This window comes from Littorina saxatilis, unplaced genomic scaffold (assembly GCF_037325665.1).
Source record: "Littorina saxatilis isolate snail1 unplaced genomic scaffold, US_GU_Lsax_2.0 scaffold_2763, whole genome shotgun sequence".
Taxonomy (NCBI): domain Eukaryota; kingdom Metazoa; phylum Mollusca; class Gastropoda; order Littorinimorpha; family Littorinidae; genus Littorina; species Littorina saxatilis.
Genome location: NW_027128418.1, coordinates 1 through 13,371, shown reverse-complemented (window position 1 = coordinate 13,371; position 13,371 = coordinate 1). Strand labels below are relative to the sequence as shown.

The window sequence follows — 13,371 nt, the reverse complement described above, 5'->3', positions numbered from 1 at the left end:
GCTATAGGGTCTAGCACAAGTGAATGAAATACTTGTTGTGACGAGTAAGTTAGGTAGTGAGAGTGGGGTGTGTGGGAAAAACACAGAGAGAGAGAGAGAGAGAGAGAGAGAGAGAGAGAGAGAGAGAGAGAGAGAGAGAGAGAGAGAGAGAGAGAGAGAGAGAGAGAGAGAGAGAGAGAGCTTGTGACTTATCGTGATCGAGAGATCGAGAATGTATTTGTGTGAGAGGGTGAGCAAAAACCTCTTTGTGTTAATTGCGATTGGCTTGTGTGTGTATGTGTGTGTGTGTATGCATGTTTGTGTGTGTGTGTTTGTGTGTGTGTGTGTGTGTGTGTGTATTTTTATGTGCGTGTGTGTGTTGTTTATTTCTGTGTGTGTGTGTTATGTGAGTGTGCGTGCGTGCGTCAGTGCGTGCGTGTGTGTGTGCGTGTGTGTGTGTGTGTACTTGTATGTGTGTGTGTGTGTGCATTTCTCTGTGTGTGTGTGTGTGTGTGTGTGTGTGTGTGTGTGTGTGTCCGTATGTATGTCGTGTGCGTGCGTGCGTCAGTGTGTGCGTGTGTGTGTGTGTGTGATTGTGTATGTGTGCATGTGTGTGTCCGTGCGTGTGTTCGTGTGTGTGAGTGTGATTGTGTGTTTGTGTATGTGTGCATGTGTACACACACACACACACACACACAGAGACACACAGACACACAGACACACACACACATACACCACGACCCTCGTCTCGATTCCCCCTTTATGTTAAAACATTTAGTCAAAACTTGACTAAATGTAACAAGTCGCGTAAGGCGAAAATACAATATTTAGTCAAGTAGCTGTCGAACTCACAGAATGAAACTGAACGCAACGCAACGCAGCAAGACCGTATACTCGTAGCATCGTCACTCCACCGCCCGTGGCAAAGGCAGTGCCCGTGGAATTGACAAGAAGAGCGGGGTATTCGTTGCGCTGAGAAGGATAGCACGCTTTTCTGTACCTCTCTTCGTTTTAACTTTCTGAGCGTGTTTTTAATCCAAACATATCATATCTATATATTTTTGGAATCAGGAACCGACAAGGAATAAGATGAAAGTGTTTTTAAATTGATTTCGAAAAAAAAATTTTGATAATAATTTTTATATATTTAATTTTCAGAGCTTGGTTTTAATCCGAATATAACATATTTATATGTTTTTGGAATCAGCAAATGATGGAGAATAAGATACACGTAAATTTGGATCCTTTTATAAATTTTTATTTTTTTTTACAATTTTCAGATTTTTAATGACCAAAGTCATTAATTAATTTTTAAGCCACCAAGCTGAAATGCAATACGGAAGTCCGGGCTTCGTCGAAGATTACTTGACCAAAATTTCAACCAATTTGGTTGAAAAATGAGGGCGTGACAGTGCCGCCTCAACTTTCACGAAAAGCCGGATATGACGTCATCAAAGACATTTATCAAAAAAATGAAAAAAACGTTCGGGGATTTCATACCCAGGAACTCTCATGTAAAATTTCATAAAGATCGGTCCAGTAGTTTAATCTGAATCGCTCTACACACACACACACACACAGACACACACACACGCACGCACGCACACACGCACGCACATACACCACGACCCTCGTTTCGATTCCCCCTCGATGTTAAAATATTTAGTCAAAACTTGACTAAATATAACAAGAGGCGAAGCCATCAAGGCTCACGTAAGAAATCGACAAACAGTAACACAAACTCAATCACTCCGTCACACATACACACCCACACACACAGTAAGCTTAGGTGACACTGTGCAAGAAAGAGAGACACTAGATCTAGATCTGTCTGTCTGCATGTAGCCTACTTACAGGGACACGACTGCCAAATAGTCTCGGCCCGCTCAAAATAACAATGACCGAGACCACACACACCACGCGAGAGAGAAAGACTACAGGGAGGCATGCCGTCATGATGCATTAATTGACGTCAAACACTTTTGACCGTGACGTAATCTTATGCGAGCTTTATCCATAGTCTTGGATAACCACTCACACATAGACTCGGAAATGTTAAAGTTTCTACCACAGACATACACACGCACAAACACACACACACACGCACACACACACGCACAAACGCACAAACGCACAGACAGACAAAGTTACGATCGCATAGGCTACACTTCGTGAGCCAAAAAGGGAAAGGTACAGTAGAATCAACAACGCAAAAAGACTGAAAGTTTGCTTTTTATATTTAGTCAAGTTTTGACTAAATATTTTAACATCGAGGGGGAATCGAAACGAGGGTCGTGGTGTATACATGTGCGTGTGTGTGTCTGTGTGTGTGTGTCTGTGTGTGTGTGTCTGTGTGTAGAGCGATTCAGACTAAACTACTGGACCGATCTTTATGAAATTTGACATGAGCGTTCCTGGGTATGAAATCCCCGAACATTTTTTTCATTTTTTTGATAAATGTCTTTGATGACGTCATATCCGGCTTTTCGTGAAAGTTGAGGCGGCACTGTCACGCCCTCATTTTTCAACCAAATTGGTTGAAATTTTGGTCAAGTAATCTTCGACGAAGCCCGGACTTCGGTATTGCATTTCAGCTTGGTGGCTTAAAAAGTAATTAATGACTTTGGTCATTAAAAATCTGAAAATTGTAAAAAAAAATAAAAATTTATAAAACGATCCAAATTTACGTTTATCTTATTCTCCATCATTTGCTGATTCCAAAAACATATAAATATGTTATATTTGGATTAAAAACAAGCTCTGAAAATTAAATATATAAAAATTATTATCAAAATTAAATTGTCCAAATCAATTTAAAAACACTTTCATCTTATTCCTTGTCGGTTCCTGATTCCAAAAACATATAGATATGATATGTTTCGATTAAAAACACGCTCAGAAAGTTAAAACAAAGAGAGGTACAGAAAAGCGTGCTATCCTTCTTAGCGCAACTACTACCCCGCTCTTCTTGTCAATTTCACTGCCTTTGCCATGAGCGGTGGACTGACGATGCTACGAGTATACGGTCTTGCTGAAAAATGGCATTGCGTTCAGTTTCATTCTGTGACTTCGACAGCTACTTGACTAAATATTGTATTTTCGCCTTACGCGACTTGTTTACAAGTTTCATTTAATAATAATTGTGAGAGGGACAAAAAACACTTTCTCTGTGATGCATACACTCCAACTAAGATGATAAAAAAAAAGTATGTCAAGGCTTGACAGACAGCAACGAAAAGAAACAAATTCAACTTAACATTCCTATTAGCACTTGATGGATTTGATGAAACTCCTTCACACCCCTTCCGAACCATCCGACCCTCCTCAAGAAAACACACACACACACACCAATTTGGAAAAAGATTAAAAAATTAAAAAGGTGGTAGAAATGATCCCTTCTTGCTCGTGTGCAAGACACGCTGAAGCTAAACCACAAATGTGGTAATCGTGACACTGCAGGGATTCTAAGGCTGTCAATTGCTAGTTTTATTGGTATTCTCACAGAATGTCAGCAGTAATTATTTTATATTTTTCACTTGTCGTGGAAACAGAAAGCAGCGTATCTCTGTTGACTACAGGCACGAGGCGGGCAAGTTGAAATCGTCAGGGTTGGCAATCTTGGGTTGATAAGCGGTGAACAGGAACAGTTTGTCGTTTTGCGCTGAAACAGAACAAAGACACAATGACGTTGATGTCAACATGATCTCACGTATACAAGGACCTTCTTCTTAACAAACATAATTTCGCACAAGGTTATTTAATGTTATTAGACATCCTTCCGATTCAAAACTTACCAAAACTCAACAGTCTGGCTATATTTGTTTCAAAATAGTTTTTTTTTATCTTTATTATTTAGTTACGTTGTTGTTGTTGTTGTTGTTGTTGTTGTTGTTGTTGTTGTTGTTGTTCTCTCTCTCTCTCTCTCTCTCTCTCTCTCTCTCTCTCTCTCTCTCTCTCTCTCTCTCTCTCTCTCTCACCTTTTTTTTTCTTTTTTTTTTCCTAGTCATAGTTGTAGTAAAATAGTTTAGTCCCTCTTTAGGGCGAGGGCCAGATGCAAAAAAGCATATCTAAGCTTATTCTTGTCACCCTCGAAAAATAAAGATAAGGCATTGTCATTGTCTCTCTCTCTCTCTCTCTCTCTCTCTCTCTCTCTCTCTCTCTCTCTCTCTCTCTCTCTCTCTCTCTCTCTCTCTCTCTCACGTTTGCCAGGCGTGGTGACGCCCTCCACAAGCGGCACACATCCATCCCTGGTCACTCCGAGCGTGACAAAAAGAGGGCCACCGGGCAACTGGAACCTCCAGCCATCATAGGTCAAAGGTCCGCCCATAGGACCCAGGTAGGTGGAACCCAGGTAGGTGGCGTTATCTGAAACAATAGTCCATGAGTGTGTGTCGGTAAAAGGTTAGGAAAAAAAACCACTTTAAGCACAAAGAATCAACGTTCAAGAACGGTAATAGAACGTTTATTTATAGACATTTCGTCACCTTCTATCATCGCGCTTTAAAAAAGACCTGGCCTGCTGACACACCGATGAGGGACATAGTCCGGTGGCAGAGGGCTGTTTTTTCCCAGAGCCTAGAAATCCCTAGTTACAATCGTTTCTTTGCATTTTTGAGTGCTTTTGACCTTAAGGTTGAAGAATCCGGCGGGTGTACAAATGACACCCTCTTGGCATTTTCACAATTCAAGATGGCGGCCAAGATGGCGGCCAAAATATGTCACCGGCCATAACTTTTGAACTATACCTCGTAGAATCATGATATTGGTGTCTATGGTAAGGTTTTTGGGGTCAAGGAATCCATTTCTAGTGATTAAATGAATATTCAATCAGTGTAAGTGGTTGAAATGAACAGTGGCTACTTTTGCGGCTCAGAAAATAAGAAAATCCAGCTTTGTTTTTGCTACAACAAACAAACAATGTGCGCCACATCGTTAATATCAATAGTGTAGAGAAGCAGAGATTATAAACTAATGGTTTAATTATGCAACTTTGTTATTACTCAGAAATATCCTCAGAATGTGCGTGCGCTCCGCCTTCTCACCGAAGAGCTACTCCGACCAGTCATCAAAAACAATGAACTGACCAACATGGCTTCTTTGGAAGAGGTGCTTACTGATCTCTCTGCTAAGAGTCGAACAACAAAAGCTTGGACAGAGTTAGTGATCAAACCGACACTGCTCATCATGCAGTTCACTCGGGCAACTCACGAGCCTGACTACGCCCTCCTCATCTGTACAATGGATCAGATGCTTCCATACTTTTTCGCTGCTCACAAACCCAACTATGCTCGTTACGGCCTGTTCTTCTGCCGCTCTCTTACCTGGCTTCCACCTGAAGTTGAACAGCAGTTCCTTCGAGGAGAGCAGGTTCTTCATCACGTGGATGGACTCTGGAATGGCATTCCATCAGACCAGTTCATTGAAACTACATGGATGAAGCGAGGAAAGGGCCCGAGTGGCATCATTGGAGTCACACAAAATCCACAAACTGTGGCAACGTGGTCCTACAGCCAACACGCAGTCATCACACAGACAGGGGACTTGCAGACGATGACTGAAGAAGACAGAACACCAAAACTGGTGCACAAAGAAGAATCCAATGGGCGAATTAAAACTGATGCACAGGATCGCCAGTCTATCTGCTCCACGTTGTTAGATTGTGTTGATCCAATGGATCCCGACAGTCATCCTGATGGTGCTCTAATGAACGTCGTCACAGGAGCCATAGCACAGCAGGATGTGAACATCGACAGAGCATTGATACTGGGCCAGGAGCAGATGGAAGCTTCAGAGTCTTCATGGCCGGAAGGCTTCTACAACCCAATAAAAAAACGGGTTGTTACCTTTTCTGGCAACAGAAAGGCTGTCAAAGTTGGCGACCTTGCTGTTATTGACCAGGAGGCAATTTATGCCAGAGTGATTGGCCTGATGGTGAGCCAGCGGGATGTGGATCTTGGACAGGTACTCAGTTGTGAATTAGCAGCATACCCCCCTTCCATGTTCCATCCAGATGGAAGTATTCGTCTTGCCACTGGGAAAGCATGTTTGAAGAAATGTCTTGCTGTTACAACATCTGCAAGGATGTGGGGAGAACCTTCTGTCGTCGTGGTCGATGTTTCTGCTGTGTTATGGACAATTCACTGGCCCGCACAGGGAACTGTACAAACATTTGTTGACTCTTTCAAGACATGGGTTGCAGATCGTCTCAGACATGCTGAAGTCCATCTGGTTCTGGACAGATACTATGACTACTCTACAAAGAGCAGCACAAGAGCAGCTCGTGATGGCAAAACAGGACCCTCCCGAGTTTACAAACTAACTGCAAAGTCTCCCCTCCCATCCAGGGATGCTGTACTTAAAATGTGTCGCAAACAAAGTTCAGTTAAACCTCATCACATGTGAGCAAATACTCAGTGACCAAGAGTTCCTGGACGAAGGCACCCAAGACCACCGCCTACTGCTGACAGGTGTTGAGCCAGTGCCAACTGCAGTGTACAAGGGGAGAAAGAGAGCAGCGATTGACCTGTATTCAACTCATGAGGAGGCTGACATTAGACTTGTCAAGCATGCACTCTCGGCATGCCAAACTGACGATGCTCAGGTCTGTGTCATCTCAGATGATACAGATGTGTTTGCCCTACTGTGTTACCACTACCAAAAATCTGGTTCCTCATCTCCTTTGATGATGCAATCATCAGTCTACGGCAGAGCTTGTATTGACATCCCAGAGACGGTCAAGACGCATCCAGTCCTCATCCCACAAGTCCTGGCCATACATGGTATCAGTGGCTGTGACACAGTAGCAGCATGCTATGGTATTGGCAAGACAATAGCTGTTACCGTTTCAAAGAAGGGGTTCCTCTTGAATTCCCTTGGTGTGGTCGATGCACTATGGAGTGATGTGGAAAAGGAAACGACTGAATTCATGGCAGCTGCCTACAATGAATCAGGAGAAACAATGAGTGAGTGCCGTCTTCAGCAATGGGCGAAAAAGACATCCAAATCCGCTGGTGCACCCAAACTCTGTTCCTTGCCACCAACTACAGAAGCATTTGTGGAAAACATGAAGCGAGCACACTTCCAAGTTGCACAGTGGTATGCTGCATTGGAATCAGATCCACCACCTCTTGCTCCACTGGACTACGGCTGGGAAGCCGATGACGTAAACAGGTCTTTGTCTGCAATACCTGTGCCAGCAGGTGTTTCTCCAGCACCAGACTACGTCCTCTGGCTCATTCGTTGTGGCTGCGAGTCAGACACAGCTTGCAAGACAGGGAACTGTCGATGTACGGGCCGACAACTCCCATGTACTATATTCTGTGCCTGCACAGGTGGGCTTTCTTGTTGCAACAAGTTCACCAGCAAGCCTCCTAGTGATGATGACGACGAAGTTGACGATGTTGTGCAGGAGACGGGCTAAAAACTGACTTCAATCTAGATTCATCAGGTCATTAACATGTAACCAAAACGATGATAAAACGACGACGTTGTGCAGGAGAGGGAGGACAGGGATATTATGGCCGCCATCTTGAAAACCAAAACAAGTTGTGAAATAACTATACAAACGTAAGGAATGGTTTCCTGGACCCTTAAAACCTTATCCTAGACTGAACAATTATGAGTTTATGTGGTTTACTTCGAAAGATATAGCAAATACCGTATTCGGCCGCCATCTTGGCCGCCATCTTGAATTATGAAAATTCCAAGAGGGTGTCATTTGTACACCCGCCGGATTCTTAAACCTTATGGTCCAAAGCACTCAAAAATGCCAAGAAACGATTGTAACTAAGCATTTCTAGGTCAAAATACCCTGCCACCGGACTAACAAACTCTATGGACCAATGGAGAGCCTCCGGCGTACAGCAGCCTTCATCAGGGCCTCCGGAGTTGCTGTCTGAGCGAACGACGAAGAAGAAGAAGAAATGGCATGATCATACACAACCGACAAACAAACAAAAAATAGTTGAACCTGTTAATAACGACCACCTAAAATAGTCGGTAGAGACAAATGGTCGCTATTGAAAGGTGCAAGATACAAAAAAACTCTGTCTGTCTGCATGTCTGTCTGCCTGTCTGTGTCTGTCTGTCCGTGTCTGTATGTCTGTGTGTCTGCCTGTCTATCTGTATCTGTCTGTGTCTGTCTGTTTGTCTGTGTCTGTCTGTGTCTGTCTGTCTGTTTGTCTGTTTGTCTGTTTGTCTGTTTGTCTGTGTCTGTCTGTGTCTGTCTGTCTGTCTGTCTGTCTGTCTGTCTCTGTCGGTCTCTGTCTGTGTCTGTATGTCTGTGTCTGACTGTCTGCCTGTCTGTCTGTGTCTGTCTGTCGGTCTGCATTCATACCTGGTACACACTGCACAGCACCGATGGGGTACGGCGACTTCATGCATTTAGAAGGGTCGTTCATAGGCAGGTAGTACATTTCTTTCTGCAAAAACAACAACAGGATTGCAGGATTGTGTAACAGTCACGGACTAAACAGACTTAAACCAGAATCTATTGACCGCAGAGAAGAAAAAAAAGTGTGGAGATAGTTATTGAATGTATATGTTTTATTCATGTCCTTATTTGTCATCCGTTTATCCACAAACAAGAAACCCAGTATTGAGCAAGTCCTATTTGCAAACTGACTGACTGATTGATCGAAACATTTGTCAATCGTTCTATAACTCATACATAATTTAAAGTATTAATTTAGTTGATGATTGCTTTGTTTTTGATTGCTGATTGTATGCTTGGTTGTTAAAATAAATCACTGATGAATCCTTTCGAGGTGTATTTGTTCATTTTCGTAAAGGCAGGTACTGAATGAAGCAAGGATACCAGCTTAATGTCAGATCATTATTATGGCTATGGGTGCTGATGCTTGGCTATATGTCACCAAAGAGGTACAGATGCACCCAACTCGACACTACGAGTACGTGCGTACCTCTCGTTGCCACTCCCCAGAAGCTCACTCTCGCAACGTTATCTTTACAAGTAGGTTATTTGGGTCCAAGCCTTGTGATACATTGTGTGTGTGTGTGTGTGTGTGTCTGTGTGTGTCTGTGTCTGTGTCTGTGTCTGTGTGTCTGTGTCTCTGTGTGTGCCACGGTATGTGTGTGTGCCACGGTGTGTGTGTGTGTGTGAGAGAGAGAGGGTGGGCGGGTGTGTGTCTGTTTGTATGTGCGTGGGGTGGGTGTGTGTGTCGGTGTGTGTGTTAATGGGCCTGTCCATCCCTTTGTCTGACAATCTCTCTGTCTGTATGTCTAAATGTCTGTCTGCCTGCCTGCCTGCCTGCCTGCCTGCCTGCCTGACTGCCTCTATGTCAAGCTGTTTGTCTACCTGGTTATTTTATGTTTATGTCCGTGACTGCTGTGTCGTTGTAACAGCCATTACTTCCAAAACAGCTCCAAAAAAATTAAAACACACAACACATATCAGACCGACAGTGTGTTAATTGCAAACTCCAATAAATAGCAAAATAGTACCAGATTATTCCTGCTCACCCGTGCAAAGTCAATGACAGTCCTGGCAGTGACGTTGACCGCCTTTGTGACTGGGTCATTGGTGACACTGACCATCGACTGTTTCTGCTGCTTGTAGTCATACTGCAGGCTCATTAAACCCTGAAAACACAGGGAATACCGTGTGTCACCATCATCAATTCCCACACTGACACACCACACACGCACGCACGCACGCACGCACACACGCACACACACGGCACACACACACACACACATATATCCGCACGCACGCACATCAGTTATAACCCCAGCATAACCAACGCTAAGTATTCCCGTAAAACCTTTAGTTCAATTTGTAAAGATTCATGTTTTTTGCTTTATTCTGCTTTTTTCTCTTTTTTTTTAATGTGAATGTCAGTGTAAATATGTCATTAGAGTAAACCCTCTCTGGGCGAGGGCTGGTTGAAAAAAAGCTCGTTTGTAATGCTTATGCCACAACCCAAGAAAAAAATTATTTTTTTATTTTTTGTTGTTGTTGATCTCTCAGGCATTCAAAACAAAATTCCAACTGAATTTACTCACTAAAGTAGCGCTGTTGATGGTGGAAAGATCAGACATAACCGACGACCACTGGTCAGGAAGACAGCATCTTTTTGGTGGAGGCGGAGGCTGACCACCCACAAGCGACAACAAGGCCAGAATCGCGAAAGCCGCAAGTTGAGATGTCATCATTTTGCACTGCAAAGTGTAGATCAAAACCAATAAAGAGAACCTGAGAGTACCCGGCGTCCGTCCGAAACTGACCAGCAAGTACTGAACACTTGACGCAGAGGAGTACAACTGAACGACTCTTAGCTACCCTCTACCCTTTATATTCTAAATATCCCCCCAGGCCACAGCGACACCCCCCCCCCCCACATACACACACACATCAACATCATGTGATCATGACATGTACCCAATGGGTACACTTGTCTTAGAATAAATATAGCCCACTGAGAAAAACATACCTCAAGGAGTGACAACAACTGCACTTTAATTTGGGTCTTGCGAAATCGGCGTTGAAAAGTAAACAAAACCCAGCACTGATACCACGTCCCTGTAGTCAACTATAACGCATACAGGAGTCGATTACAGCACTGAGTGGCGGGTTTCGCTCACAAGAAGCTTGTATCAAAGCGACGATCGATTACTATTTACTCCTTCGTCCTTACTGTTTCCCTACTACTTTAGTGAATGGAAGTAGTAAGGATACATTAAAGGATGAAGAAGTAAATAATAATCGACCGTCACTTTGATACCAGCTCCTGTGGTTTCGCTAGCGCGTCGACAACAGCGCTGCTCGAACAAAGAAGGAGAACCAAAACGTTCATAAATACAGCGAACAGAGAAGATCGCTCAACCTTACCTCAGTTGAATGCTCTGTAACCCAGAGATGCCGTTCGCGTCTCACTGAAATACGAATGTTGGGAACAGCACAGATGTGAAGATATGTATATTTAGCTCAGCAGTACATCAGTAACAGTACGTCAGTCATTGATTTTGCCTTCGGCGGTGGTTTCTACAGTGTCCTTCGTGCAGTGAAATAAACGACCGGCTCTAAGGGTACACGTGAACCCATTGGGTACATGTCATGATCACATGATGTTGATGTTGCGTACTTTCCTGTTGCGTGTGTTTTCGTCACTACTGTTTGTTGTCTGAGTATTATTTATTCCAGCCTTATTGGAAAAGCAAAGTAGACGTGGCTGCCTGAGATAACTATATGTTTATTAGATGTATTGAGCGGTGTCCTTGTGTCGGGCAACACGTAAGGGAAACAACTGTAAACATTAGTAGCTTGCCGTTTCAGAAGTCGCCTCCCATGGACTGGACTAAGAACTGAATCTTCACAATAGTCATGCAGTTCGTACTTCTTAATTTTCAATGTGATTTTCTTTACGTTATTTTTCTTCACGGAACTGTGACTCCGTCACTGTATGGATGCATGGCTTTGTGCCGGGTTTGTGTGTGTGTGTGTGTGTGTGTGTGTGTGTGTGTGTGTGTGTGTGTGTGAGTGTGTGTGTGTGTGTGTGTGTGTCATGTGTGTGTGTGTGTGTGTGTGTGTGTGTGTGTGTTTGTGTGAGACACTGTGTGTGTGTGTGTCTAACTGCATCACACTCGCACGCGTGCACGCACATTTAACACTCACACACAGTCTCCTCCATACACAAATCCTGATGACAATCATAAGAAGGCTACATATGTCATTCGATCTTGAATTGGCCCACATCCTACGAGACTGCAGGAACCACCAGGTGCTGAGAGAGGAAGTCTGGCCAATGCCGGAGTCCCTGCACAACAAGCTGTACGGGCCAGTGGCTGCGCTGCAGAGGACCACTAATTATATCTCAAGATCTGGACTCCAAGTGTGATCGGCGATCGAAAAGAAGAACTGGAAAATAATGCCAACTGACTCTCTCTCTCTCTCTCTCTCTCTCTCTCTCTCTCTCTCTCTCTCTCTCTCTCTCTCTTCCTCTCTCTCTCTGTCTCTTTCTCTCTCTCTCTTTCTCTCTCCACAAATCCTGATGACAATCATAAGAAGGCTACATTAGTCATTCGATCTTGAACTGGAAAAAATGCCAACTGACTCTCTCTCTCTCTCTCTCTCTCTCTCTCTCTCTCTCTCTCTCTCTCTCTCTCTCTCTCTCTCTTCTCTCTCTCTCTCTCTCTCTCTCTCTCTCTCTCTCTCTCTCTCTCTCTTTATTTCCAAGCACCATACTCTTCTGAGCTACTTCAGACAGAAGGAAGGTATGTTGAGCAAGTCTGGTTCGATCAGCTTCGGTTCGAAAGCGGTGAACATGAGGACTTTGTCGTTTTGAGCTAAAACAAAATATTCAGATACTCTTTCATCTGAACAGACTCACACCAAAAAAAAAACTTTGATCGCTGCTTACCTGATTCCGTTGAAGGTACATGCATATCTGTCTGTCCGCGTAAGCAATCACCTAAACTGACACAGATCTGCCGAGGTTTTTACCTGGGATAAAAGTATTCGTATACTTACACCAAAAATAATCAACCTGTCTTTTTCCTGTGCAGAGTCGGGATTTTTTTTCTGAATTAATTCTGAAACTGACACCAGTGTCGGCATGCAAACTAAACTCACCCAAATGTCCCAGTCTGCCCATAACGCACACAGGGGGCTCGGGTAGCTCAGGTGGTAGAGCACTGGACTTGTGATCGAAAGGTCGCTGGTTCGAATCCGGGCCGGGACGGACACGGGTCAACTTTATGTGCAGACCCAGAGACGGTATCCATCTCCCACCCCCGTGTCATCACAATGGCACGTTAAAGATCTTGGTCATTCTACCATAAGTGCAGATGGCTGATACCACATAAACACGCATACATCAAAAAGCCGTGAGGGCGTAAAACTCGAATCGTATAAACCAATTCATGTCCAAAATAGGCAATTAAGACCTGACGGACAATAAGCCCCTTAAAATTGACTAACGCACCCAGGCTGTTGAGTGTTTGTACGTGTTCAAGTGGACAGATACACGGGCCATTCTTTTCAAAAGTCTGCTTTGATCTAGAATGGTTCGCATGATCTTTGAAACTAGACTGAATGAATGTGTGCAAGTAATCAAAATTAATGCAGATTCTACTGTAACTATCCCACTTCACCATCCACATGGTAAATTAGTGTTGTGTAGTGTAGTGTAGTGTAGTGTAGTGTAGTGTAGTGTAGTGTAGTGTAGTGTAGTGTAGTGTAGTGTAATGTAGTGTAGTGTAGTGTAGTGTAGTGTAGTGTAGTGTAGTGTAGTGTAGTGTAGTGTAGCATAGCGTAGCGTAGCCCAGCGTAGTGTAGCGTAGCGTAACTCAGCGTAATAACTCACGTCTGTCGCGCAGCGTGAGCCTGGCCTTCCACGAGCGGAACACAGCCATCCCGGGTGAGAGCGATGGTTA

At 43.8% G+C, this 13,371-nt stretch overlaps 1 protein-coding gene across 1 annotated transcript; it reads right to left on the bottom strand.

The window, feature by feature from the left end:
* Nucleotides 1-3,091: 3,091 nt before the first annotated feature.
* Nucleotides 3,092-11,028, bottom strand: LOC138956768 (uncharacterized). Its single transcript, XM_070328038.1, has 6 exons — nt 10,829-11,028; nt 10,003-10,158; nt 9,460-9,579; nt 8,315-8,399; nt 4,180-4,344; nt 3,092-3,640 (listed from the first exon to the last, which is right to left on the bottom strand). The coding sequence occupies exons 2-6, from the start codon at nt 10,150-10,152 to the stop codon at nt 3,552-3,554; spliced, it is 609 nt and encodes a 202-aa protein (XP_070184139.1). The 5' UTR covers nt 10,153-10,158; nt 10,829-11,028; the 3' UTR covers nt 3,092-3,551.
* Between the last annotated feature and the right edge of the window lie 2,343 nt (nt 11,029-13,371).